Here is a 24,637-nt window from a genome sequence, read left to right on the forward strand (position 1 = left end):
GGAGGGAACGGTGAGGGGCCTATCGGAGGGAGGGATCTGTGAGGGGCCTATCGGAGGGAGGGAGAGAGACAGTGAGGGGCCTATTGGAGGGTGGGAGACAGTGAGGGGCCAATCAGAGGGAGGGAGACAGTGAGGGGCCAATCGGAGGGAGGGAGACAGTGAGGGGCCTATCGGAGGGAGGGAGACAGTGAGGGGCCTATCGGAGGGAGGGAGACAGTGAGGGGCCTATCGGAGGGAGGGAGACAGTGAGGGGCCAATCGGAGGGTGGGAGACAGTGAGGGGCCTATCGGAGGGTGGGAGACAGTGAGGGGCCTATCGGAGGGAAGGAGACAGTGAGGGGCCAATCGGAGGGAGGGAGGGAAGGAGACAGTGAGGGGCCTATCGGAGGGAGGGAGACAGTGAGGGGCCAATCGGAGGGTGGGAGACAGTGAGGGGCCTATCGGAGGGAGGGAGAGAGACAGTGAGGGGCCTATTGGAGGGAGGGAGACAGTGAGGGGCCAATCGGAGGGAGGGAACGGTGAGGGGCCTATCGGAGGGAGGGAGATAGTGAGGGTCCTCTCAGAGGGAGGAAGACAGTGAGGGGCCTATCGAAAGGAGGGAACGGTGAGGGGCCTATTGGAGGGAGGGAGAAAGTGAGGGGCCTATTGGAGGGAGGGGGAGAGAGAGAGAGTGAGGGGCCTATCGGAGGGAGGTAACGGTGAGGGGCCTATCGGAGGGAGGGAGACAGTGAGGGGCCTATTGGAGGGAGAGAACGGTGAGGGGCCTATTGGAGGGAGGGGGAGAGACAGAGAGAGAGTGAGGGGCCTATCGGAGGGAGGGAGACAGTGAGGGGCTTATCGGAGGGAGGGAGACAGTGAGGGGCTTATCTGAGGGAGGGAGACACTGAGGGGCCTATCGGAGGGAGAGAGACAGTGAGGGGCTTATCGGAGGGTGGGAACGGTGAGGGAGGGAACGGTGAGGGGCCTATCGGAGGAAGGGAGGGAGCAGTGAGGGGCCTATCGGAGGGTGGGAACGGTAAGGGGCCTATCAGAGGGAGGGAGATAGTGAGGGGCCTATTGGAGGGAGGGAACGGTGTGGGGCATATCGGAGAGAGGGAGACCATGAGGGGCCTATTGGAGGGAGGGAGACCATGAGGGGCCTATTGGAGGGAGGGAGACCATGTGGGGCCTATTGGAGGGAGGGAACAGTAAGGGGCCTATCAGAGAAAGGGAGATAGTGAGGGGCCTATCGGAGGGATGGCACGGTGAGGGGGCTATCGGAGGGAGGGAACGGTGAGGGGCCTATCGGAAGGAGGGAGATAGTGAGGGGCCAATCGGAGGGATGGGACGGTGAGGGGGCTATCGGAGGGAGGGAACGGTGAGGGGCCTATCGGAAGGAGGGAGATAGTGAGGGGCCAATCGGAGGGATGGGACGGTGAGGGGGCTATCGGAGGGAGGGAACGGTGAGGGGCCTATCGGAAGGAGGGAGATAGTGAGGGGCCAATCGGAGGGATGGGACGGTGAGGGGCCTATCGGAGGGAGGGAGATAGTGAGGGGCCTATCGGAGGGAGGGAGAGAGACAGTGAGGGGCCTATTGGAGGGTGGGAGACAGTGAGGGGCCAATCAGAGGGAGGGAGACAGTGAGGGGCCTATCGGAGGGAGGGAGACAGTGAGGGGCCTATCGGAGGGAGGGAGACAGTGAGGGGCCTATCGGAGGGAGGGAACGGTGAGGGGCCTATCGGAGGGAGGGATCTGTGAGGGGCCTATCGGAGGGAGGGAGAGAGACAGTGAGGGGCCTATTGGAGGGTGGGAGACAGTGAGGGGCCAATCAGAGGGAGGGAGACAGTGAGGGGCGTATCGGAGGGAGGGAGACAGTGAGGGGCCAATCGGAGGGAGGGAGACAGTGAGGGGCCAATCGGAGGGTGGGAGACAGTGAGGGGCCTATCGGAGGGAGGGAGAGAGACAGTGAGGGGCCTATTGGAGGGAGGGAGACAGTGAGGGGCCTATCGGAGGGAGGGAGACAGTGAGGGGCCTATCGGAGGGAGGGAGACAGTGAAGGGCCTATCGGAGGGAGGGAGACAGTGAGGGGCCTATCGGAGGGAGGGATCTGTGAGGGGCCTATTGGAGGGAGGGAGAGAGACAGTGAGGGGCCTATTGGAGGGTGGGAGACAGTGAGGGGCCAATCGGAGGGAGGGAGGGAGGGAGGGAGACAGTGAGGGGCCTATTGGAGGGTGGGAGACAGTGAGGGGCCAATCGGAGGGAGGGAGGGATGGAGACAGTGAGGGGCCTATTGGAGGGTGGGAGACAGTGAGGGGCCAATCGGAGGGAGGGAGGCAGTGAGGGGCCTATTGGAGGGAGGGAGACAGTGAGGGGCCAATCAGAGGGAGGGAGACAGTGAGGGGCGTATCAGAGGGAGGGAGACAGTGAGGGGCCTATCGGAGGGAGGGAACGGTGAGGGGCCTATCGGAGGGAGGGATCTGTGACGGGCCTATTGGAGGGAGGGAGAGAGACAGTGAGGGGCCTATTGGAGGGTGGGAAACAGTGAGGGGCCAATCGGAGGGAGGGAGGGAGACAGTGAGGGGCCTATTGGAGGGTGGGAGACAGTGAGGGGCCAATCGGAGGGAGGGAGACAGTGAGGGGCCAATCGGAGGGAGGGAGGGAGACAGTGAGTGGCCTATTGGAGGGTGGGAGACAGTGAGGGGCCAATCGGAGGGAGGGAGACAGTGAGGGGCCTATCGGAGGGAGGGAGACAGTGAGGGGCCAATCGGAGGGTGGGAGACAGTGAGGGGCCTATCGGAGGGAAGGAGACAGTGAGGGGCCTATCGGAGGGAGGGAGACAGTGAGGAGCCTATCGGAGGGAGGGAGACAGTGAGGGCCTATCGGAGGGAGGGATCTGTGAGGGGCCTATTGGAGGGAGGGAGAGAGACAGTGAGGGGCCTATTGGAGGGTGGGAGACAGTGAGGGGCCAATCGGAAGGAGGGATCTGTGAGGGGCCAATCGGAGGGAGGGATCTGTGAGGGTCCTATTGGAGGGAGGGAGAGAGACAGTGAGGGGCCTATTGGAGGATGGGAGACAGTGAGGGGCCTATCGGAGGGAGGGAGACAGTGAGGGGCCAATCGGAGGGAGGGAGGGAGACAGTGAGGGGCCTATTGGAGGGTGGGAGACAGTGAGGGGCCAATCGGAGGGAGGGAGACAGTGAGGGGCCTATCGGAGGGAGGGAGACAGTGAGGGGCCAATTGGAGGGTGGGAGACAGTGAGGGGACTATTGGAGGGAGGGAGGGAGACAGTGAGGGGCCAATCGGAGGGAGGGAGGGAGGGAGGGAGACAGTGAGGGACCAATCGGAGGGAGGGAGGGAGACAGTGAGGGGCCTATCGGAGGGAGGGAGACAGTGAGGGGCCAATCGGAGGGAGGGAGACAGTGAGGGGCCTATCGGAGGGAGGGAGGGAGGGAGACAGTGAGGGGCCTATCGGAAAGAGGGTGGGAGACAGTGAGGGGCCTATCGGAAGGAGGAAGATAGTGAGGGGCCAATCGGAGCGATGGGACGGTGAGGGGGCTATCGGAGGGAGGGAACGGTGAGGGGCCTATCGGAAGGAGGGAGATAGTGAGGGGCCTATCGGAAGGAGGGAGATAGTGAGGGGCCAATCGGAGGGATGGGACGGTGAGGGGCCAATCGGAGGGATGGGACGGTGAGGGGCCTATCGGAGGGAGGGAGATAGTGAGGGGCCTATTGGAGGGAGGGATCGGTGAGGGGCCTATCGGAGGGAGGGAGAGAGACAGTGAGGGGCCTATTGGAGGGTGGGAGACAGTGAGGGGCCAATCAGAGGGAGGGAGACAGTGAGGGGCCTATCGGAGGGAGGGAGACAGTGAGGGGCTTATCGGAGGGAGGGAACGGTGAGGGGCCTATCGGAGGGAGGGATCTGTGAGGGGCCTATCGGAGGGAGGGAGAGAGACAGTGAGGGGCCTATTGGAGGGTGGGAGACAGTGAGGGGCCAATCAGAGGGAGGGAGACAGTGAGGCGCGTATCGGAGGGAGGGAGACAGTGAGGGGCCAATCGGAGGGTGGGAGACAGTGAGGGGCCTATCGGAGGGAGGGAGAGAGACAGTGAGGGGCGGTGAGGGGCCTATCGGAAGGAGGGAGATAGTGAGGGGCCAATCGGAGGGATGGGACGGTGAGGGGGCTATCGGAGGGAGGGAACGGTGAGGGGCCTATCGGAAGGAGGGAGATAGTGAGGGGCCAATCGGAGGGATGGGACGGTGAGGGGCCTATCGGAGGGAGGGAGATAGTGAGGGGCCTATCGGAGGGAGGGAGGCAGTGAGGGGCCTATTGGAGGGAGGGAGACAGTGAGGGGCCAATCAGAGGGAGGGAGACAGTGAGGGGCGTATCAGAGGGAGGGAGACAGTGAGGGGCCTATCGGAGGGAGGGAACGGTGAGGGGCCTATCGGAGGGAGGGATCTGTGACGGGCCTATTGGAGGGAGGGAGAGAGACAGTGAGGGGCCTATTGGAGGGTGGGAAACAGTGAGGGGCCAATCGGAGGGAGGGAGGGAGACAGTGAGGGGCCTATTGGAGGGTGGGAGACAGTGAGGGGCCAATCGGAGGGAGGGAGACAGTGAGGGGCCAATCGGAGGGAGGGAGGGAGACAGTGAGTGGCCTATTGGAGGGTGGGAGACAGTGAGGGGCCAATCGGAGGGAGGGAGACAGTGAGGGGCCTATCGGAGGGAGGGAGACAGTGAGGGGCCAATCGGAGGGTGGGAGACAGTGAGGGGCCTATCGGAGGGAAGGAGACAGTGAGGGGCCTATCGGAGGGAGGGAGACAGTGAGGGCCTATCGGAGGGAGGGATCTGTGAGGGGCCTATTGGAGGGAGGGAGAGAGACAGTGAGGGGCCTATTGGAGGGTGGGAGACAGTGAGGGGCCAATCGGAAGGAGGGATCTGTGAGGGGCCAATCGGAGGGAGGGATCTGTGAGGGTCCTATTGGAGGGAGGGAGAGAGACAGTGAGGGGCCTATTGGAGGATGGGAGACAGTGAGGGGCCTATCGGAGGGAGGGAGACAGTGAGGGGCCTATCGGAGGGAGGGAGACAGTGAGGGGCCAATCGGAGGGAGGGAGGGAGACAGTGAGGGGCCTATTGGAGGGTGGGAGACAGTGAGGGGCCAATCGGAGGGAGGGAGACAGTGAGGGGCCTATCGGAGGGAGGGAGACAGTGAGGGGCCAATCGGAGGGAGGGAGGGAGGGAGGGAGACAGTGAGGGACCAATCGGAGGGAGGGAGGGAGACAGTGAGGGGCCTATCGGAGGGAGGGAGACAGTGAGGGGCCTATCGGAGGGAGGGAGACAGTGAGGGGCCAATCGGAGGGTGGGAGACAGTGAGGGGCCTATCGGAGGGAGGGAACGGTGAGGGGCCTATCGGAGGGAGGGATCTGTGAGGGGCCTATCGGAGGGAGAGAGACAGTGAGGGGCCTATCGGAGGGTGGGAGACAGTGAGGGGCCAATCAGAGGGAGGGAGACAGTGAGGGGCCTATCGGAGGGTGGGAGACAGTGAGGGGCCTATCGGAGGGAGGGAGACAGTGAGGGGCCTATCGGAGGGAGGGAGACAGTGAGGGGCCTATCGGAGGGAGGGAGACAGTGAGGGGCCTATCGGAGGGAGGGAGGGAGGGAGACAGTGAGGGGCCTATCGGAAAGAGGGTGGGAGACAGTGAGGGGCCTATCGGAAGGAGGAAGATAGTGAGGGGCCAATCGGAGCGATGGGACGGTGAGGGGGCTATCGGAGGGAGGGAACGGTGAGGGGCCTATCGGAAGGAGGGAGATAGTGAGGGGCCTATCGGAAGGAGGGAGATAGTGAGGGGCCAATCGGAGGGATGGGACGGTGAGGGGCCTATCGGAGGGAGGGAGATAGTGAGGGGCCTATTGGAGGGAGGGATCGGTGAGGGGCCTATCGGAGGGAGGGAGAGAGACAGTGAGGGGCCTATTGGAGGGTGGGAGACAGTGAGGGGCCTATCGGAGGGAGGGAGACAGTGAGGGGCCAATCAGAGGGAGGGAGACAGTGAGGGGCCTATCGGAGGGAGGGAGAGAGACAGTGAGGGGCCTATCGGAGGGAGGGAGACAGTGAGGGGCCTATCGGAGGGAGGGAGACAGTGAAGGGCCTATCGGAGGGAGGGAGACAGTGAGGGGCCTATCGGAGGGAGGGATCTGTGAGGGGCCTATTGGAGGGAGGGAGAGAGACAGTGAGGGGCCTATTGGAGGGTGGGAGACAGTGAGGGGCCAATCGGAGGGAGGGAGGGAGGGAGGGAGACAGTGAGGGGCCTATTGGAGGGTGGGAGACAGTGAGGGGCTAATTGGAGGGAGGGAGACAGTGAGGGGCCAATCGGAGGGAGGGAGGGAGACAGTGAGGGGCCTATTGGAGGGTGGGAGACAGTGAGGGGCAAATCGGAGGGTGGGAGACAGTGGGGGGCCAATCGGAGGGAGGGAGACAGTGAGGGGCCAATCGGAGGGAGGGAGACAGTGAGGGGCCTTTCGGAGGGAGGGATCTGTGAGGGGCCTATTGGAGGGTGGGAGACAGTGAGGGGCCAATCGGAGGGAGGGATCTGTGAGGGGCCTATTGGAGGGAGGGAGAGAGACAGTGAGGGGCCTATTGGAGGGTGGGAGACAGTGAGGGGCCAATCGGAGGGAGGGAGGGAGACAGTGAGGGGCCTATTGGAGGGTGGGAGACAGTGAGGGGCCAATCGGAGGGAGGGAGACAGTGAGGGGCCAATCGGAGGGAGGGAGACAGTGAGGGGCCTATCGGAGGGAGGGAGACAGTGAGGGGCCTATCGGAGGGAGGGAGACAGTGAGGGGCCTATCGGAGGGAGGGAGACAGTGAAGGGCCTATCGGAGGGAGGGAGACAGTGAGGGGCCTATCGGAGGGAGGGATCTGTGAGGGGCCTATTGGAGGGAGGGAGAGAGACAGTGAGGGGCCTATTGGAGGGAGGGATCTGTGAGGGGCCAATCGGACGGAGGGATCTGTGAGGGTCCTATTGGAGGGAGGGAGAGAGACAGTGAGGGGCCTATTGGAGGGTGGGAGACAGTGAGGGGCCAATCAGAGGGAGGGAGACAGTGAGGGGCCAATCGGAGGGAGGGAGACAGTGAGGGGCCTATCGGAGGGAGGGATCTGTGAGGGGCCTATTGGAGGGAGGGAGAGAGACAGTGAGGGGCCTATTGGAGGGTGGGAAACAGTGAGGGGCCTATCGGAGGGAGGGAACGGTGAGGGGCCTATCGGAGGGAGGGATCTGTGAGGGGCCTATCGGAGGGAGAGAGACAGTGAGGGGCCTATCGGAGGGTGGGAGACAGTGAGGGGCCAATCAGAGGGAGGGAGACAGTGAGGGGCCTATCGGAGGGTGGGAGACAGTGAGGGGCCTATCGGAGGGAGGGAGACAGTGAGGGGCCTATCGGAGGGAGGGAGACAGTGAGGGGCCTATCGGAGGGAGGGAGGGAGGGAGACAGTGAGGGGCCTATCGGAAAGAGGGTGGGAGACAGTGAGGGGCCTATCGGAAGGAGGAAGATAGTGAGGGGCCAATCGGAGCGATGGGACGGTGAGGGGGCTATCGGAGGGAGGGAACGGTGAGGGGCCTATCGGAAGGAGGGAGATAGTGAGGGGCCTATCGGAAGGAGGGAGATAGTGAGGGGCCAATCGGAGGGATGGGACGGTGAGGGGCCTATCGGAGGGAGGGAGATAGTGAGGGGCCTATTGGAGGGAGGGATCGGTGAGGGGCCTATCGGAGGGAGGGAGAGAGACAGTGAGGGGCCTATTGGAGGGTGGGAGACAGTGAGGGGCCTATCGGAGGGAGGGAGACAGTGAGGGGCCAATCAGAGGGAGGGAGACAGTGAGGGGCCTATCGGAGGGAGGGAACGGTGAGGGGCCTATCGGAGGGAGGGATCTGTGAGGGGCCTATCGGAGGGAGGGAGAGAGACAGTGAGGGGCCTATTGGAGGGTGGGAGACAGTGAGGGGCCAATCAGAGGGAGGGAGACAGTGAGGCGCGTATCGGAGGGAGGGAGACAGTGAGGGGCCAATCGGAGGGTGGGAGACAGTGAGGGGCCTATCGGAGGGAGGGAGAGAGACAGTGAGGGGCCTATCGGAGGGAGGGAGACAGTGAGGGGCCTATCGGAGGGAGGGAGACAGTGAAGGGCCTATCGGAGGGAGGGAGACAGTGAGGGGCCTATCGGAGGGAGGGATCTGTGAGGGGCCTATTGGAGGGAGGGAGAGAGACAGTGAGGGGCCTATTGGAGGGTGGGAGACAGTGAGGGGCCAATCGGAGGGAGGGAGGGAGGGAGGGAGACAGTGAGGGGCCTATTGGAGGGTGGGAGACAGTGAGGGGCCAATTGGAGGGAGGGAGACAGTGAGGGGCCAATCGGAGGGAGGGAGGGAGACAGTGAGGGGCAAATCGGAGGGTGGGAGACAGTGGGGGGCCTATCGGAGGGAGGGAGACAGTGAGGGGCCAATCGGAGGGTGGGAGACAGTGAGGGGCCTATTGGAGGGAGGGAGAGAGACAGTGAGGGGCCTATTGGAGGGAGGGAGACAGTGAGGGGCCAATCGGAGGGAGGGAGACAGTGAGGGGCCAATCGGAGGGAGGGAGACAGTGAGGGGCCTTTCGGAGGGAGGGATCTGTGAGGGGCCTATTGGAGGGTGGGAGACAGTGAGGGGCCAATCGGAGGGAGGGATCTGTGAGGGGCCTATTGGAGGGAGGGAGAGAGACAGTGAGGGGCCTATTGGAGGGTGGGAGACAGTGAGGGGCCAATCGGAGGGAGGGAGGGAGACAGTGAGGGGCCTATTGGAGGGTGGGAGACAGTGAGGGGCCAATCGGAGGGAGGGAGACAGTGAGGGGCCTATCGGAGGGAGGGAGACAGTGAGGGGCCTATCGGAGGGAGGGAGACAGTGAGGGGCCTATCGGAGGGAGGGAGACAGTGAGGGGCCTATCGGAGGGAGGGAGACAATGAGGGGCCTATCGGAGGGAGGGTTCTGTGAGGGGCCTATTGGAGGGAGGGAGAGAGACAGTGAGGGGCCTATCGGAGGGAGGAATCTGTGAGGGGCCAATCGGACGGAGGGATCTGTGAGGGTCCTATTGGAGGGAGGGAGAGAGACAGTGAGGGGCCTATTGGAGGGTGGGAGACAGTGAGGGGCCAATCGGAGGGAGGGAGACAGTGAGGGGCCAATCGGAGGGTGGGAGACAGTGAGGGGCCTATCGGAGGGAGGGAGAGAGACAGTGAGGGGCCTATTGGAGGGAGGGAGACAGTGAGGGGCCAATCGGAGGTAGGGAGACAGTGAGGGGCCAATCGGAGGGAGGGAGACAGTGAGGGGCCTATCGTAGGGAGGGAGACAGTGAGGGGCCTATCGGAGGGAGGGAGACAGTTAGGGGCCTATCGGAGGGAGGGATCTGTGAGGGGCCAATCGGACGGAGGGATCTGTGAGGGTCCTATTGGAGGGAGGGAGGGAGGAAGACAGTGGGGGGCCTATCGGAGGGAGGGAGGGAGACAGTGAGGGGCCAATCGGAGGGAGGGAGACAGTGAGGGGCCTATCAGAGGGAGGGAGACAGTGAGGAGCCTATCGGAGGGAGGGAGACAGTGAGGGGCCTATCGGAGGGAGGGATCTGTGAGGGGCCAATCGGACGGAGGGATCTGTGAGGGTCCTATTGGAGGGAGGGAGGGAGGAAGACAGTGGGGGGCCTATCGGAGGGAGGGAGGGAGACAGTGAGGGGCCAATCGGAGGGAGGGAGACAGTGAGGGGCCTATCAGAGGGAGGGAGACAGTGAGGAGCCTATCGGAGGGAGGGAGACAGTGAGGGGCCTATCGGAGGGAGGGATCTGTGAGGGGCCAATCGGACGGAGGGATCTGTGAGGGGCCTATTGGAGGGAGGGAGAGAGACAGTGAGGGGCCTATTGGAGGGAGGGATCTGTGAGGGGCCAATCGGACGGAGGGATCTGTGAGGGTCCTATTGGAGGGAGGGAGAGAGACAGTGAGGGGCCTATTGGAGGGTGGGAGACAGTGAGGGGCCAATCAGAGGGAGGGAGACAGTGAGGGGCCAATCGGAGGGAGGGAGACAGTGAGGGGCCTATCGGAGGGAGGAATCTGTGAGGGGCCAATCGGACGGAGGGATCTGTGAGGGTCCTATTGGAGGGAGGGAGAGAGACAGTGAGGGGCCTATTGGAGGGTGGGAGACAGTGAGGGGCCAATCGGAGGGAGGGAGACAGTGAGGGGCCAATCGGAGGGAGGGAGGGAGACAGTGAGGGGCCTATTGGAGGGTGGGAGACAGTGAGGGGCCAATCGGAGGGAGGGAGACAGTGAGGGGAGTATCGGAGGGAGGGAGACAGTGAGGGGCCTATCGGAGGGAGGGAGACAGTGAGGGGCCAATCGGAGGGAGGGAGGGAGGGAGGGAGACAGTGAGGGGCCAATCGGAGGGTGGGAGACAGTGAGGGGCCTATCGGAGGGTGGGAGACAGTGAGGGGCCTATTGGAGGGAGGGTGACAGTGAGGGGCCTATCGGAGGGAGGGAGACAGTGAGGGGCCTAAGGGAGGGAGGGAGACAGTGAGGGGCCTATCGGAGGGAGGGAGGGAGACAGTGAGGGCCCTATCGGAGGGAGGGAGACAGTGAAGTCCCTATCGGAGGGAGGGAGGGAGACAGTGAGGGCCCTATCGGAGGGAGGGAGACAGTGAGGGGCCTATCGGAGGGAGGGAGACAGTGAGGGGCCTATCGGAGGGAGGGAGGGAGACAGTGAGGGGCCTATCGGAGGGAGGGAGACAGTGAGGGGCCTATCGGAGGGAGGGAGACAGTGAGGGGCCTATCGGAGGGAGGGAGACAGTGAGGGGCCTATCGGAGGGAGGGAGACAGTGAGGGGCCTATCGGACGGAGGGAGCACTGAGGGGCCTATCGGAGGGAGGGAGACAGTGAGGGGCCTATCGGAGGGAGGGAGACAGTGAGGGGCCTATCGGAGGGAGGGAGTGAGGGAGGGAGACAGTGAGGGGCCTATTGGAGGGAGGGAGACAGTGAGGGGCCTATCGGAGGGAGGGAGGGAGGGAGACAGTGGGGGGCCTATCGGAGGGAGGGAGGGAGACAGTGAGGGGCCTATCGGAGGGAGGGATACAGTGAGGGGCCAATCGGAGGTAGGGAGACAGTGAGGGGCCAATCGGAGGGAGGGAGACAGTGAGGGGCCTATCGTAGGGAGGGAGACAGTGAGGGGCCTATCAGAGGGAGGGAGACAGTGAGGAGCCTATCGGAGGGAGGGAGACAGTGAGGGGCCTATCGGAGGGAGGGATCTGTGAGGGGCCTATTGGAGGGAGGGAGAGAGACAGTGAGGGGCCTATTGGAGGGAGGGATCTGTGAGGGGCCAATCGGACGGAGGGATCTGTGAGGGTCCTATTGGAGGGAGGGAGAGAGACAGTGAGGGGCCTATTGGAGGGTGGGAGACAGTGAGGGGCCAATCAGAGGGAGGGAGACAGTGAGGGGCCAATCGGAGGGAGGGAGACAGTGAGGGGCCTATCGGAGGGAGGAATCTGTGAGGGGCCAATCGGACGGAGGGATCTGTGAGGGTCCTATTGGAGGGAGGGAGAGAGAGAGTGAGGGGCCTATTGGAGGGAGGGAGACAGTGAGGGGCCTATTGGAGGGTGGGAGACAGTGAGGGGCCAATCGGAGGGAGGGAGACAGTGAGGGGAGTATCGGAGGGAGGGAGACAGTGAGGGGCCTATCGGAGGGAGGGAGACAGTGAGGGGCCAATCGGAGGGTGGGAGACAGTGAGGGGCCTATCGGAGGGAGGGAGACAGTGAGGGGCCTATCGGAGGGAGGGAGGGAGGGAGGGAGACAGTGAGGGGCCAATCGGAGGGTGGGAGACAGTGAGGGGCCTATCGGAGGGTGGGAGACAGTGAGGGGCCTATTGGAGGGAGGGTGACAGTGAGGGGCCTATCGGAGGGAGGGAGACAGTGAGGGGCCTATCGGAGGGTGGGAGGGAGACAGTGAGGGGCCTAAGGGAGGGAGGGAGACAGTGAGGGGCCTATCGGAGGGAGGGAGGGAGACAGTGAGGGCCCTATCGGAGGGAGGGAGACAGTGAGGGCCCTATCGGAGGGAGGGAGGGAGACAGTGAGGGCCCTATCGGAGGGAGGGAGACAGTGAGGGGCCTATCGGAGGGAGGGAGACAGTGAGGGGCCTATCGGAGGGAGGAAGGGAGACAGTGAGGGGCCGATCGGAGGGAGGGAGACAGTGAGGGGCCAATCGGAGGGTGGGAGACAGTGAGGGGCCTAAGGGAGGGAGGGAGACAGTGAGGGGCCTATCGGAGGGAGGGAGGGAGACAGTGAGGGCCCTATCGGAGGGAGGGAGACAGTGAGGGCCCTATCGGAGGGAGGGAGACAGTGAGGGGCCTATCGGAGGGAGGGAGACAGTGAGGGGCCTATCGGAGGGAGGGAGGGAGACAGTGAGGGGCCTATCGGAGGGAGGGAGACAGTGAGGGGCCTATCGGAGGGACGGAGACAGTGAGGGGCCTATCGGAGGGAGGGAGACAGTGAGGGGCCTATCGGAGGGAGGGAGACAGTGAGGGGCCTATCGGACGGAGGGAGCACTGAGGGGCCTATCGGAGGGAGGGAGACAGTGAGGGGCCTATCGGAGGGAGGGAGACAGTGAGGGGCCTATCGGAGGGAGGGAGTGAGGGAGGGAGACAGTGAGGGGCCTATTGGAGGGAGGGAGACAGTGAGGGGCCTATCGGAGGGAGGGAGGGAGGGAGACAGTGGGGGGCCTATCGGAGGGAGGGAGGGAGGGAGCACTGAGGGGCCTATTGGAGGGAGGGAGAGAGACAGTGAGGGGCCTATTGGAGGGAGGGAGACAGTGAGGGGCCAATCAGAGGGAGGGAGACAGTGAGGGGCCAATCGGAGGGAGGGAGACAGTGAGGGGCCTATCGGAGGGAGGAATCTGTGAGGGGCCAATCGGACGGAGGGATCTGTGAGGGGCCTATTGGAGGGAGGGAGAGAGACAGTGAGGGGCCTATTGGAGGGAGGAATCTGTGAGGGGCCAATCGGACGGAGGGATCTGTGAGGGTCCTATTGGAGGGAGGGAGAGAGACAGTGAGGGGCCTATTGGAGGGTGGGAGACAGTGAGGGGCCAATCAGAGGGAGGGAGACAGTGAGGGGCCAATCGGAGGGAGGGAGACAGTGAGGGGCCTATCGGAGGGAGGAATCTGTGAGGGGCCAATCGGACGGAGGGATCTGTGAGGGTCCTATTGGAGGGAGGGAGAGAGAGAGTGAGGGGCCTATTGGAGGGAGGGAGACAGTGAGGGGCCTATTGGAGGGTGGGAGACAGTGAGGGGCCAATCGGAGGGAGGGAGACAGTGAGGGGAGTATCGGAGGGAGGGAGACAGTGAGGGGCCTATCGGAGGGAGGGAGACAGTGAGGGGCCAATCGGAGGGTGGGAGACAGTGAGGGGCCTATCGGAGGGAGGGAGACAGTGAGGGGCCTATCGGAGGGAGGGAGGGAGGGAGGGAGACAGTGAGGGGCCAATCGGAGGGTGGGAGACAGTGAGGGGCCTATCGGAGGGTGGGAGACAGTGAGGGGCCTATTGGAGGGAGGGTGACAGTGAGGGGCCTATCGGAGGGAGGGAGACAGTGAGGGGCCTATCGGAGGGTGGGAGGGAGACAGTGAGGGGCCTAAGGGAGGGAGGGAGACAGTGAGGGGCCTATCGGAGGGAGGGAGGGAGACAGTGAGGGCCCTATCGGAGGGAGGGAGACAGTGAGGGCCCTATCGGAGGGAGGGAGGGAGACAGTGAGGGCCCTATCGGAGGGAGGGAGACAGTGAGGGGCCTATCGGAGGGAGGGAGACAGTGAGGGGCCTATCGGAGGGAGGGAGGGAGACAGTGAGGGGCCTATCGGAGGGAGGGAGACAGTGAGGGGCCTATCGGAGGGAGGGAGACAGTGAGGGGCCTATCGGAGGGAGGGAGACAGTGAGGGGCCTATCGGAGGGAGGGAGACAGTGAGGGGCCTATCGGACGGAGGGAGCACTGAGGGGCCTATCGGAGGGAGGGAGACAGTGAGGGGCCTATCGGAGGGAGGGAGACAGTGAGGGGCCTATCGGAGGGAGGGAGTGAGGGAGGGAGACAGTGAGGGGCCTATTGGAGGGAGGGAGACAGTGAGGGGCCTATCGGAGGGAGGGAGGGAGGGAGACAGTGGGGGGCCTATCGGAGGGAGGGAGGGAGGGAGCACTGAGGGGCCTATCGGAGGGAGGGAGGGAGGGAGCACTGAGGGGCCTATCGGAGGGAGGGAGAGAGACACTGAGGGCCCTATCGGAGGGAGGGAGGGAGCACTGAGGGGCCTATCGGAGGGAGGGAGGGAGACAGTGAGGGGCCTATCGGAGGGAGGGAGGGAGATAGTGAGGGCCCTATCGGAGGGAGGGAGACAGTGAGGGGCCTATCGGAGGGAGGGAGGGAGACAGTGAGGGGCCTATCGGAGGGAGGGAGGGAGACAGTGAGGGGCCTATCGGAGGGAGGGAGACAGTGAGGGGCCTATCGGAGGGAGGGAGACAGTGAGGGGCCTATCGGACGGAGGGAGCACTGAGGGGCCTATCGGACGGAGGGAGACAGTGAGGGGCCTATTGGAGGGAGGGAGGGAGACAGTGAGGGGCCTATCGGAGGGAGGGAGGGAGAGGGAGTGAGGGCCCGATCGGAGGGAGGGAGACAGTGAGGGGCCTATCGGAGGGAGGGAGACAGTGAGGGGCCTATCGGAGGGAGGGAACGGTGAGGGGCCTATCGGAGGCAGGGAGACAGTGAGGGCCTATCGGAGGGAGGGAGGGAGGGAGGGGCCTATCGGAGGGAGGGAGGGAGGGAGGGGCCTATCGGAGGGAGGGAGGGGCCTATCGGAGGGAGGGAGGGGCCTATCGGAGGGAGGGAGGGAGGGGCCTATCGGAGGGAGGGAGGGAGGGAGCACTGAGGGGCCAATCGGAGGGAGGGAGGGAGACACTGAGGGGCCTATCGGAGGGAGGGAGGGAGGGAGACAGTGAGGGGCCTATCGGAGGGAGGGAGGGAGGGAGCACTGAGGGGCCTATCGGAGGGAGGGAGAGAGACACTGAGGGCCCTATCGGAGGGAGGGAGGGAGCACTGAGGGGCCTATCGGAGGGAGGGAGGGAGACAGTGAGGGGCCTATCGGAGGGAGGGAGGGAGACAGTGAGGGCCCTATCGGAGGGAGGGAGACAGTGAGGGGCCTATCGGAGGGAGGGAGACAGTGAGGGGCCTATCGGAGGGAGGGAGACAGTGAGGGGCCTATCGGAGGGAGGGAGACAGTGAGGGGCCTATCGGACGGAGGGAGCACTGAGGGGCCTATCGGACGGAGGGAGACAGTGAGGGGCCTATCGGACGGAGGGAGCACTGAGGGGCCTATCGGAGGGAGGGAGACAGTGAGGGGCCTATCGGAGGGAGGGAGACAGTGAGGGGCCTATCGGAGGGAGGGAGACAGTGAGGGGCCTATCGGAGGGAGGGAGACAGTTAGGGGCCTATCGGAGGGAGGGAGGGAGGGAGACAGTGAGGGGCCTATCGGAGGGAGGGAGACAGTGAGGGGCCTATCGGAGGGAGGGAGGGAGGGAGACAGTGGGGGGCCTATCGGAGGGAGGGAGGGAGACAGTGAGGGGCCTATTGGAGGGAGGGAGACTGTGAGGGCCCTATCGGAGGGAGGGAGGGAGACAGTGAGGGGCCTATAGGAGGGAGGGAGGGAGACAGTGAGGGGCCTATCGGAGGGAGGGAGGGAGACAGTCAGGGCCCTATCAGAGGGAGGGAGACAGTGAGGGGCCTATCGGAGGGAGGGAGACAGTGAGGGGCCTATCGGAGGGAGGGAGACAGTGAGGGGCCTATCGGACGGAGGGAGCACTGAGGGGCCTATCGGACGGAGGGAGACAGTGAGGGGCCTATCGGACGGAGGGAGCACTGAGGGGCCTATCGGAGGGAGGGAGCCAGTGAGGGGCCTATCGGAGGGAGGGAGACAGTGAGGGGCCTATCGGAGGGAGGGAGACAGTTAGGGGCCTATCGGAGGGAGGGAGGGAGACAGTGAGGGGCCTATCGGAGGGAGGGAGGGAGACAGTGAGGGGCCTATTGGAGGGAGGGAGGGAGACAGTGAGGGCCCTATCGGAGGGAGGGAGACAGTGAGGGGCCTATCGGAGGGAGGGAGGGAGGGAGACAGTGAGGGGCCTATCGGAGGGAGGGAGACAGTGAGGGGCCTATCGGAGGGAGGGAGACAGTGAGGGGCCTATCGGAGGGAGGGAGACAGTGAGGGGCCTATCGGACGGAGGGAGCACTGAGGGGCCTATCGGACGGAGGGAGACAGTGAGGGGCCTATCGGAGGGAGGGAGACAGTGAGGGGCCTATCGGAGGGAGGGAGACAGTTAGGGGCCTATCGGAGGGAGGGAGGGAGGGAGACAGTGAGGGGCCTATTGGAGGGAGGGAGACAGTGAGGGTCCTATCGGAGGGAGGGAGGGAGGGAGGGAGACAGTGAGGGGCCTATTGGAGGGAGGGAGACAGTGAGGGTCCTATCGGAGGGAGGGAGGGAGGGAGACAGTGGGGGGCCTATCGGAGGGAGGGAGACAGTGAGGGGCCTATTGGAGGGAGGGAGACTGTGAGGGCCCTATCGGAGGGAGGGAGGGAGACAGTGAGGGGCCTATCGGAGGGAGGGAGGGAGACAGTGAGGGGCCTATCGGAGGGAGGGAGGGAGAGGGAGTGAGGGCCCGATCGGAGGGAGGGAGACAGTGAGGGGCCTATTGGAGGGAGGGAGACAGTGAGGGGCCTATCGGAGGGAGGGAACGGTGAGGGGCCTATCGGAGGGAGGGAGACAGTGAGGGGCCGATCGGAGGGAGGGAGACAGTGAGGGGCCTATCGGAGGGAGGGAGGGAGGGAGAGGGAGGGAGCACTGAGGGGCCTATCGGTGGGAGGGAGACAGTGAGGGGCCTATCGGAGGGAGGGAGACAGTGAGGGGCCTATCGGAGGGAGGGAGACAGTTAGGGGCCTATCGGAGGGAGGGAGGGAGGGAGGGAGGCAGTGAGGGGCCTATTGGAGGGAGGGAGACAGTGAGGGGCCTATCGGAGGGAGGGAGGGAGGGAGACAGTGAGGGGCCTATCGGAGGGAGGGAGACAGTGAGGGGCCTATTGGAGGGAGGGAGACTGTGAGGGCCCTATCGGAGGGAGGGAGGGAGACTGTGAGGGCCCTATCGGAGGGAGGGAGGGAGACAGGGAGGGAGACAGTGAGGGGCCTATCGGAGGGAGGGAGGGAGAGGGAGTGAGGGCCCGATCGGAGGGAGGGAGACAGTGAGGGGCCTATCGGAGGGAGGGAGACAGTGAGGGGCCTATCGGAGGGAGGGAGACAGTGAGGGGCCTATCGGAGGGAGGGTGACTGAGGGCCCTATCGGAGGGAGGGAGACAGTGAGGGGCCTATCGGAGGGAGGGAACGGTGAGGGGCCTATCGGAGGGAGGGAGACAGTGAGGGGCCTATCGGAGGGAGGGAGGGAGAGGGAGTGAGGGCCCGATCGGAGGGAGGGAGACAGTGAGGGGCCTATCGGAGGGAGGGAGACAGTGAGGGGCCTATCGGAGGCAGGGAGACAGTGAGGCGCCTATCGGAGGGAGGGAACGGTGAGGGGCCTATCGGAGGGAGGGAGACAGTGAGGGCCTATCGGAGGGAGGGAGGGAGGGAGCACTGAGGGGCCTATCGGAGGAAGGGAGACAGTGAGGGGCCGATCGGAGGGAGGGAGACAGTGAGGGGCCTATCGGAGGGTGGGAGACAGTGAGGGGCCGATCGGAGGGAGGGAGACAGTGAGGGGCCTATCGGAGGGTGGGAGGGAGACACTGAGGGGCCTATCGGAGGGAGGGAGGGAGGGAGACAGTGAGAGGCCTATCGGAGGGAGGGAGACAGTGAAGGGCCTATCGGAGGGAGGGAGACTGAGGGGCCTATCGGAGGGAGGGAGGGAGGGAGCACTGAGGGGCCTATTGGAGGGATGGAGAGAGACACTGAGGGCCCTATCGGAGGGAGGGAGGGAGCACTGAGGGGCCTATCGGAGGGAGGGAGGGAGCACTGAGGGCCCTATCGGAGGGAGGGAGAGAGACACTGAGGGCCCTATCGGAGGGAGGGAGGGAGCACTGAGGGGCCTATCGGAGGGAGGGAGGGAGCACTGAGGGGCCTATCGGAGGGAGGGAGAGAGACACTGAGGGCCCTATCGGAGGGAGGGAGGGAGGGAGACAGTGAGGGGCCTATCAGAGGGAGGGAGACTGAGGCGCCTATCGGAGGGAGGGAGGGAGGGAGCACTGAGGGGCCTATCGGAGGGAGGGAGGGAGCACTGAGGGGCCTATCGGAGGGAGGGAGAGAGACACTGAGGGCCCTATCGGAGGGAGGGAGGGAGCACTGAGGGGCCTATCGGAGGGAGGGAGAGAGACACTGAGGGGCCTATCGGAGGGAGGGAGGGAGCACTGAGGGGCCTATCGGAGGGAGGGAGAGAGACACTGAGGGCCCTATCGGAGGGAGGGAGGGAGCACTGAGGGGCCTATCGGAGGGAGGGAGCACTGAGGGGCCTATCGGAGGGAGGGAGGGAGCACTGAGGGTCCTATCGGAGGGAGGGAGGGAGGGAGACAGTGAGGGGCCTATCGGAGGGAGGGAGACAGTGAGGGGCCTATCGGAGGGAGTGAGACAGTGAGGGGCCTATCGGAGGGAGGGAGGGAGCACTGAGGGGCCTATCGGAGGGAGGGAGCACTGAGGGCCCTATCGGAGGGAGGGAACGGTGAGGGGCCTATCGGAGGGAGGGAGGGAGGGAGACAGTGAGGGGCCTATCGGAGGGAGGGAGGGAGGGAGACAGTGAGGGGCCTATCGGAGGGAGGGAGACAGTGTGGGGCCTATCGGAGGGAGGGAGCACTGAGGGGCCTATCGGAGGGAGGGAGACAGTGAGGGGCCTATTGGAGGGAGGGAGGGAGACAGTGAGGGGCCTATCGGAGGGAGGGAGACAGTGAGGGGCCTATTGGAGGGAGGGAGGGAGGGAGGGAGACAGTGAGGGGCCTATCGGAGGGAGGGAGCACTGAGGGGCCTATCGGAGGGAGGGAGCACTGAGGGGCCTATCGGAGGGAGGGAGGGAGCACTGAGGGGCCTATCGGAGGGAGGGAGCACTGAGGGGCCTATCGGAGGGAGGGAGGGAGGGAGACACTGAGGGGCCTATTGGAGGGAGGGAGGGAGACACTGAGGGGCCTATCGGAGGGAGGGAGCACTGAGGGGCCTATCGGAGGGAGGGAGGAAGCACTGATGGGCCTATCAGAGGGAGGGAGGGAGCACTGAGGGGCCTATCGGAGGGAGGGAGAGAGACACTGAGGGCCCTATCGGAGGGAGGGAGGGAGCACTGAGGGGCCTATCGGAGGGAGGGAGCACTGAGGGGCCTATCGGAGGGAGGGAGGGAGCACTGAGGGGCCTATCGGAGGGAGGGAGAGAGACACTGAGGGCCCTATCGGAGGGAGGGAGGGAGCACTGAGGGGCCTATCGGAGGGAGGGAGGGAGCACTGAGGGGCCTATCGGAGGGAGGGAGAGAGACACTGAGGGCCCTATCGGAGGGAGGGAGGGAGACACTGAGGGCCCTATCGGAGGGAGGGAGGGAGCACTGAGGGGCCTATCGGAGGGAGGGAGCACTGAGGGCCCTATCGGAGGGAGGGAGGGAGGGAGACAGTGAGGGGCCTATCGGAGGGAGGGAGGGAGGGAGGGAGACAGTGAGGGGCCTATCGGAGGGAGGGAAGGAGCACTGAGGGGTCTATCGGAGGGAGGGAGCACTGAGGGCCCTATCGGAGGGAGGGAACGGTGAGGGGCCTATCGGAGGGAGGGAGGGAGGGAGACAGTGAGGGGCCTATCGGAGGGAGGGAGGGAGGGAGACAGTGAGGGGCCTATCGGAGGGAGGGAGACAGTGAGGGGCCTATCGGAGGGAGGGAGCACTGAGGGGCCTATCGGAGGGAGGGAGGGAGCACTGAGGGGCCTATCGGAGGGAGGGAGACAGTGAGGGGCCTATTGGAGGGAGGGAGGGAGACAGTGAGGGGCCTATCGGAGGGAGGGAGACAGTGAGGGGCCTATCGGAGGGAGGGAGCACTGAGGGGCCTATCGGAGGGAGGGAGAGAGACACTGAGGGCCCTATCGGAGGGAGGGAGGGAGACACTGAGGGCCCTATCGGAGGGAGGGAGGGAGCACTGAGGGGCCTATCGGAGGGAGGGAGCACTGAGGGCCCTATCGGAGGGAGGGAGGGAGGGAGACAGTGAGGGGCCTATCGGAGGGAGGGAGACAGTGAGGGGCCTATCGGAGGGAGGGAAGGAGGGAGGGAGGGAGACAGTGAGGGGCCTATCGGAGGAGGGAGACAGTGAGGGGCCTATCGGAGGGAGGGAGCACTGAGGGGCCTATCGGAGGGAGGGAGGGAGCACTGAGGGGCCTATCGGAGGGAGGGAGACAGTGAGGGGCCTATTGGAGGGAGGGAGGGAGACAGTGAGGGGCCTATCGGAGGGAGGGAGACAGTGAGGGGCCTATCGGAGGGACGGAGCACTGAGGGGCCTATCGGAGGGAGGGAGCACTGAGGGGCCTATCGGAGGGAGGGAGGGAGCACTGAGGGGCCTATCGGAGGGAGGGAGCACTGAGGGCCCTATCGGAGGGAGGGAACGGTGAGGGGCCTATCGGAGGGAGGGAGGGAGACACTGAGGGGCCTATTGGAGGGAGGGAGGGAGACACTGAGGGGCCTATCGGAGGGAGGGAGCACTGAGGGGCCTATCGGAGGGAGGGAGCACTGAGGGGCCTATCGGAGGGAGGGAGCACTGAGGGGCCTATCGGAGGAGGGAGAGGGAGGGCGCACTGATGGGCCTATCAGAGGGAGGGAGGGAGCACTGAGGGGCCTATCGGAGGGAGGGAGAGAGACACTGAGGGCCCTATCGGAGGGAGGGAGGGAGCACTGAGGGGCCTATCGGAGGGAGGGAGCACTGAGGGGCCTATCGGATGGAGGGAGGGAGCACTGAGGGGCCTATCGGAGGGAGGGAGAGAGACACTGAGGGCCCTATCGGAGGGAGGGAGGGAGACACTGAGGGCCCTATCGGAGGGAGGGAGGGAGCACTGAGGGGCCTATCGGAGGGAGGGAGCACTGAGGGCCCTATCGGAGGGAGGAACGGTGAGGGGCCTATCGGAGGGAGGGAGGGAGGGAGACAGTGAGGGGCCTATCGGAGGGAGGGAGGGAGGGAGGGAGACAGTGAGGGGCCTATCGGAGGGAGGGAGGGAGCACTGAGGGGTCTATCGGAGGGAGGGAGCACTGAGGGCCCTATCGGAGGGAGGGAACGGTGAGGGGCCTATCGGAGGGAGGGAGGGAGGGAGACAGTGAGGGGCCTATCGGAGGGAGGGGAGGGAGGGAGACAGTGAGGGGCCTATCGGAGGGAGGGAGACAGTGAGGGGCCTATCGGAGGGAGGGAGCACTGAGGGGCCTATCGGAGGGAGGGAGACAGTGAGGGGCCTATTGGAGGGAGGGAGGGAGACAGTGAGGGGCCTATCGGAGGGAGGGAGGGAGACAGTGAGGGGCCTATCGGAGGGAGGGAGACAGTGAGGGGCCTATCGGAGGGAGGGAGCACTGAGGGGCCTATCGGAGGGAGGGAGCACTGAGGGGCCTATCGGAGGGAGGGAGGGAGCACTGAGGGGCCTATTGGAGGGAGGGAGGGAGACACTGAGGGCCCTATCGGAGGGAGGGAACGGTGAGGGGCCTATCGGAGGGAGGGAACGGTGAGGGGCCTATCGGAGGGAGGGAGGGAGACACTGAGGGGCCTATCGGAGGGAGGGAGGGAGACACTGAGGGGGCCTATCGGAGGGAGGGAGGGAGACACTGAGGGGCCTATCGGAGGGAGGGAGCACTGAGGGGCCTATCGGAGGGAGGGAGACAGTGAGGGGCCTATCGGAGGGTGGGAGGGAGCACTGAGGGGCCTATCGGAGGGAGGGAGACAGTGAGGGGCCTATCGGAGGGAGGGAGGGAGACAGTGAGGGGCCTATCGGAGGGAGGGAGGGAGCACTGAGGGGCCTATCGGAGGGTGGGAGACAGTGAGGGGCCTATCGGAGGAGGGAGATAGTGAGGGGCCTATCGGAGGGAGAGAGACAGTGAGGGGCCTATCGGAGGGTGGGAGGGAGCACTGAGGGGCCTATCGGAGGGTGGGAGACAGTGAGGGGCCTATCGGAGGGAGGGAGATAGTGAGGGGCCTATCGGAGGGTGGGAGACAGTGAGGGGCCTATCGGAGGGAGGGAGATAGTGAGGGGCCTATCGGAGGGAGAGAGACAGTGAGGGGCCTATCGGAGGGTGGGAGGGAGCACTGAGGGGCCTATCGGAGGGTGGGAGACAGTGAGGGGCCTATCGGAGGGAGGGAGCACTGAGGGGCCTATCGGAGGGAGGGAGGGAGCACTGAGGGGCCTATCGGAGGGAGGGAGGGGAGCACTGAGGGGCCTATCGGAGGGTGGGAGACAGTGAGGGGCCTATCGGAGGGTGGGAGGGAGCACTGAGGGGCCTATCGGAGGGTGGGAGACAGTGAGGGGCCTATCGGAGGGTGGGAGACAGTGAGGGGCCTATCGGAGGGAGGGAGCACTGAGGGGCCTATCGGAGGGAGGGAGGGAGACACTGAGGGCCCTATCGGAGGGAGGGAGGGAGACACTGAGGGGCCTATCGGAGGGAGGGAGGGAGACACTGAGGGGCCTATCGGAGGGAGGGAGGGAGACACTGAGGGGCCTATCGGAGGGAGGGAGCACTGAGGGGCCTATTGGAGGGAGGGAGGGAGACACTGAGGGGCCTATCGGAGGGAGGGAGGGAGACACTGAGGGGCCTATCGGAGGGAGGGAGCACTGAGGGGCCTATCGGAGGGAGGGAGACAGTGAGGGGCCTATCGGAGGGAGGGAGGGAGACACTGAGGGGCCTATCGGAGGGAGGGAGACAGTGAGGGGCCTATCGGAGGGAGGGAGGGAGACAGTGAGGGGCCTATCGGAGGGAGGGAGGGAGCACTGAGGGGCCTATCGGAGGGTGGGAGACAGTGAGGGGCCTATCGGAGGGAGGGAGATAGTGAGGGGCCTATCGGAGGGAGAGAGACAGTGAGGGGCCTATCGGAGGGTGGAGGGAGCACTGAGGGGCCTATCGGAGGGAGGGAGGGAGCACTGAGGGGCCTATCGGAGGGAGGGAGGGAGCACTGAGGGGCCTATCGGAGGGTGGGAGACAGTGAGGGGCCTATCGGAGGGAGAGAGACAGTGAGGGGCCTATCGGAGGGTGGGAGACAGTGAGGGGCCTATCGGAGGGAGGGAGGGAGCACTGAGGGGCCTATCGGAGGGAGAGAGACAGTGAGGGGCCTATCGGAGGGTGGGAGACAGTGAGGGGCCTATCGGAGGGTGGAAGACAGTGAGGGGCCTATCGGAGGGAGGGAGACAGTGAGGGGCCTATCGGAGGGTGGGAGACAGTGAGGGGCCTATCGGAGGGAGGGAGACAGTGAGGGGCCTATCGGAGGGAGGGAGGGAGCACTGAGGGGCCTATCGGAGGGAGGGAGGGAGACAGTGAGGGGCCTATCGGAGGGAGGGAGGGAGCACTGAGGGGCCTATCGGAGGGCCCAGGCCTGTCCCACATTCCATCTGGTTGGTGATGTTGGACTGGGGTGCACTGGGTTAACCTCCCGACCTCACCAGCTTCCAGCCTAACGGGAGTATTGGGAATCCGGGATTCCCCGTCCCCACCCCCCCACCCCCCCCCACCCACCCCGGGCTCCTCCCTGCGTTGGGGTGGTTTGGGACACAGTGAGGTAGTGTCGGATCTGGAAGGTGGTACTGGGGGGGGGGGGGTCCAGTCGGTGCTCCCGGGGGGTGGGGGGAGGGAGTGAGGGGATGTTTGTGGGTATGGGGTCAATCCGGGGGGGGCTGTTTTATCCCGGGATGGTACACACTGCTGTTACTGAGTGTCGGTGGGGGGGGGGGGGGAGGGAGTGAGGGGGTGTTTGTGGGTGTGGGGTCAATCCGGGGGGGGGGGGGTGAGGGGGTGTTTGTGGGTGTGGGGTCAATCCGGGGGGGGGGGGGTGAGGGGGTGTTTGTGGGTGTGGGGTAAGTCCCGGGGGGGGGGGGAGAGTGAGGGGGTGTTTGTGGGTGTGGGGTCAATCCGGGGGGGGGGGGGAGAGTGAGGGGGTGTTTGTGGGTGTGGGGTAAGTCCCGGGGGGGCTGTTTTACCCCCGGGATGGTCAGATGGGCCATGGCTGCAGCTGCAGGGGTCTGGGGTGTGTGGGGGAGGGGACTCTCACTCACCCTGTCCATGAGGGGTCTGAGGGTACCCCAGACACAATCCCGAGAGAGGCTGAGCCCCAGTTCCTCGTGCGTCTCCCTGAGGGCTGTGTCCACAATGTCAGCATCCCAGCGTTCCCACTTCCCACCCGGAAAACTGCAACACAAATGGGGGAGGGCGGTCAGAGAGGGAGAGGGAGAGAGGGAGAGAGAGGGAGGGAGGGGAGGGGAGAGGGAGGGAGAGGGAGAGGGAGAGGGAGAGGGAGGGAGGGAGAGAGGGAGGGAGAGAGGGAGAGATATAGGGAGAGAGAGAGAGGGAGGTAGAGAGAGAGAGGGAGAGATATAGGGAGAGGGAGAGAGAGGGAGAGAGAGGGAAGGAGAGAGAGGGAGAGGGAGGGAGGGAAGGGAGAGGGAGAGGGA

At 64.9% G+C, this 24,637-nt stretch overlaps 1 protein-coding gene across 1 annotated transcript in view; it reads right to left on the minus strand.

Annotated features, from left to right (window-relative positions):
- Positions 1-24,374, minus strand: part of LOC148133686 (mitochondrial coenzyme A diphosphatase NUDT8-like) — a gene marked incomplete at its 5' end in the record, with an annotated part of 44,280 nt that extends 19,906 nt beyond the window's left edge. The window contains one exon of the mRNA XM_087985759.1: positions 24,242-24,374. Within this exon, the coding sequence (XP_087841885.1) occupies positions 24,242-24,374 (133 nt within the window). The remainder of the gene's footprint in view (positions 1-24,241) is intronic.
- Between the last annotated feature and the right edge of the window lie 263 nt (positions 24,375-24,637).

Source organism: Chiloscyllium plagiosum, unplaced genomic scaffold (genome assembly GCF_037043375.1).
Source record: "Chiloscyllium plagiosum isolate Xiang-an unplaced genomic scaffold, Cpla_swu_hap1 HiC_scaffold_227, whole genome shotgun sequence".
NCBI lineage: Eukaryota > Metazoa > Chordata > Chondrichthyes > Orectolobiformes > Hemiscylliidae > Chiloscyllium > Chiloscyllium plagiosum.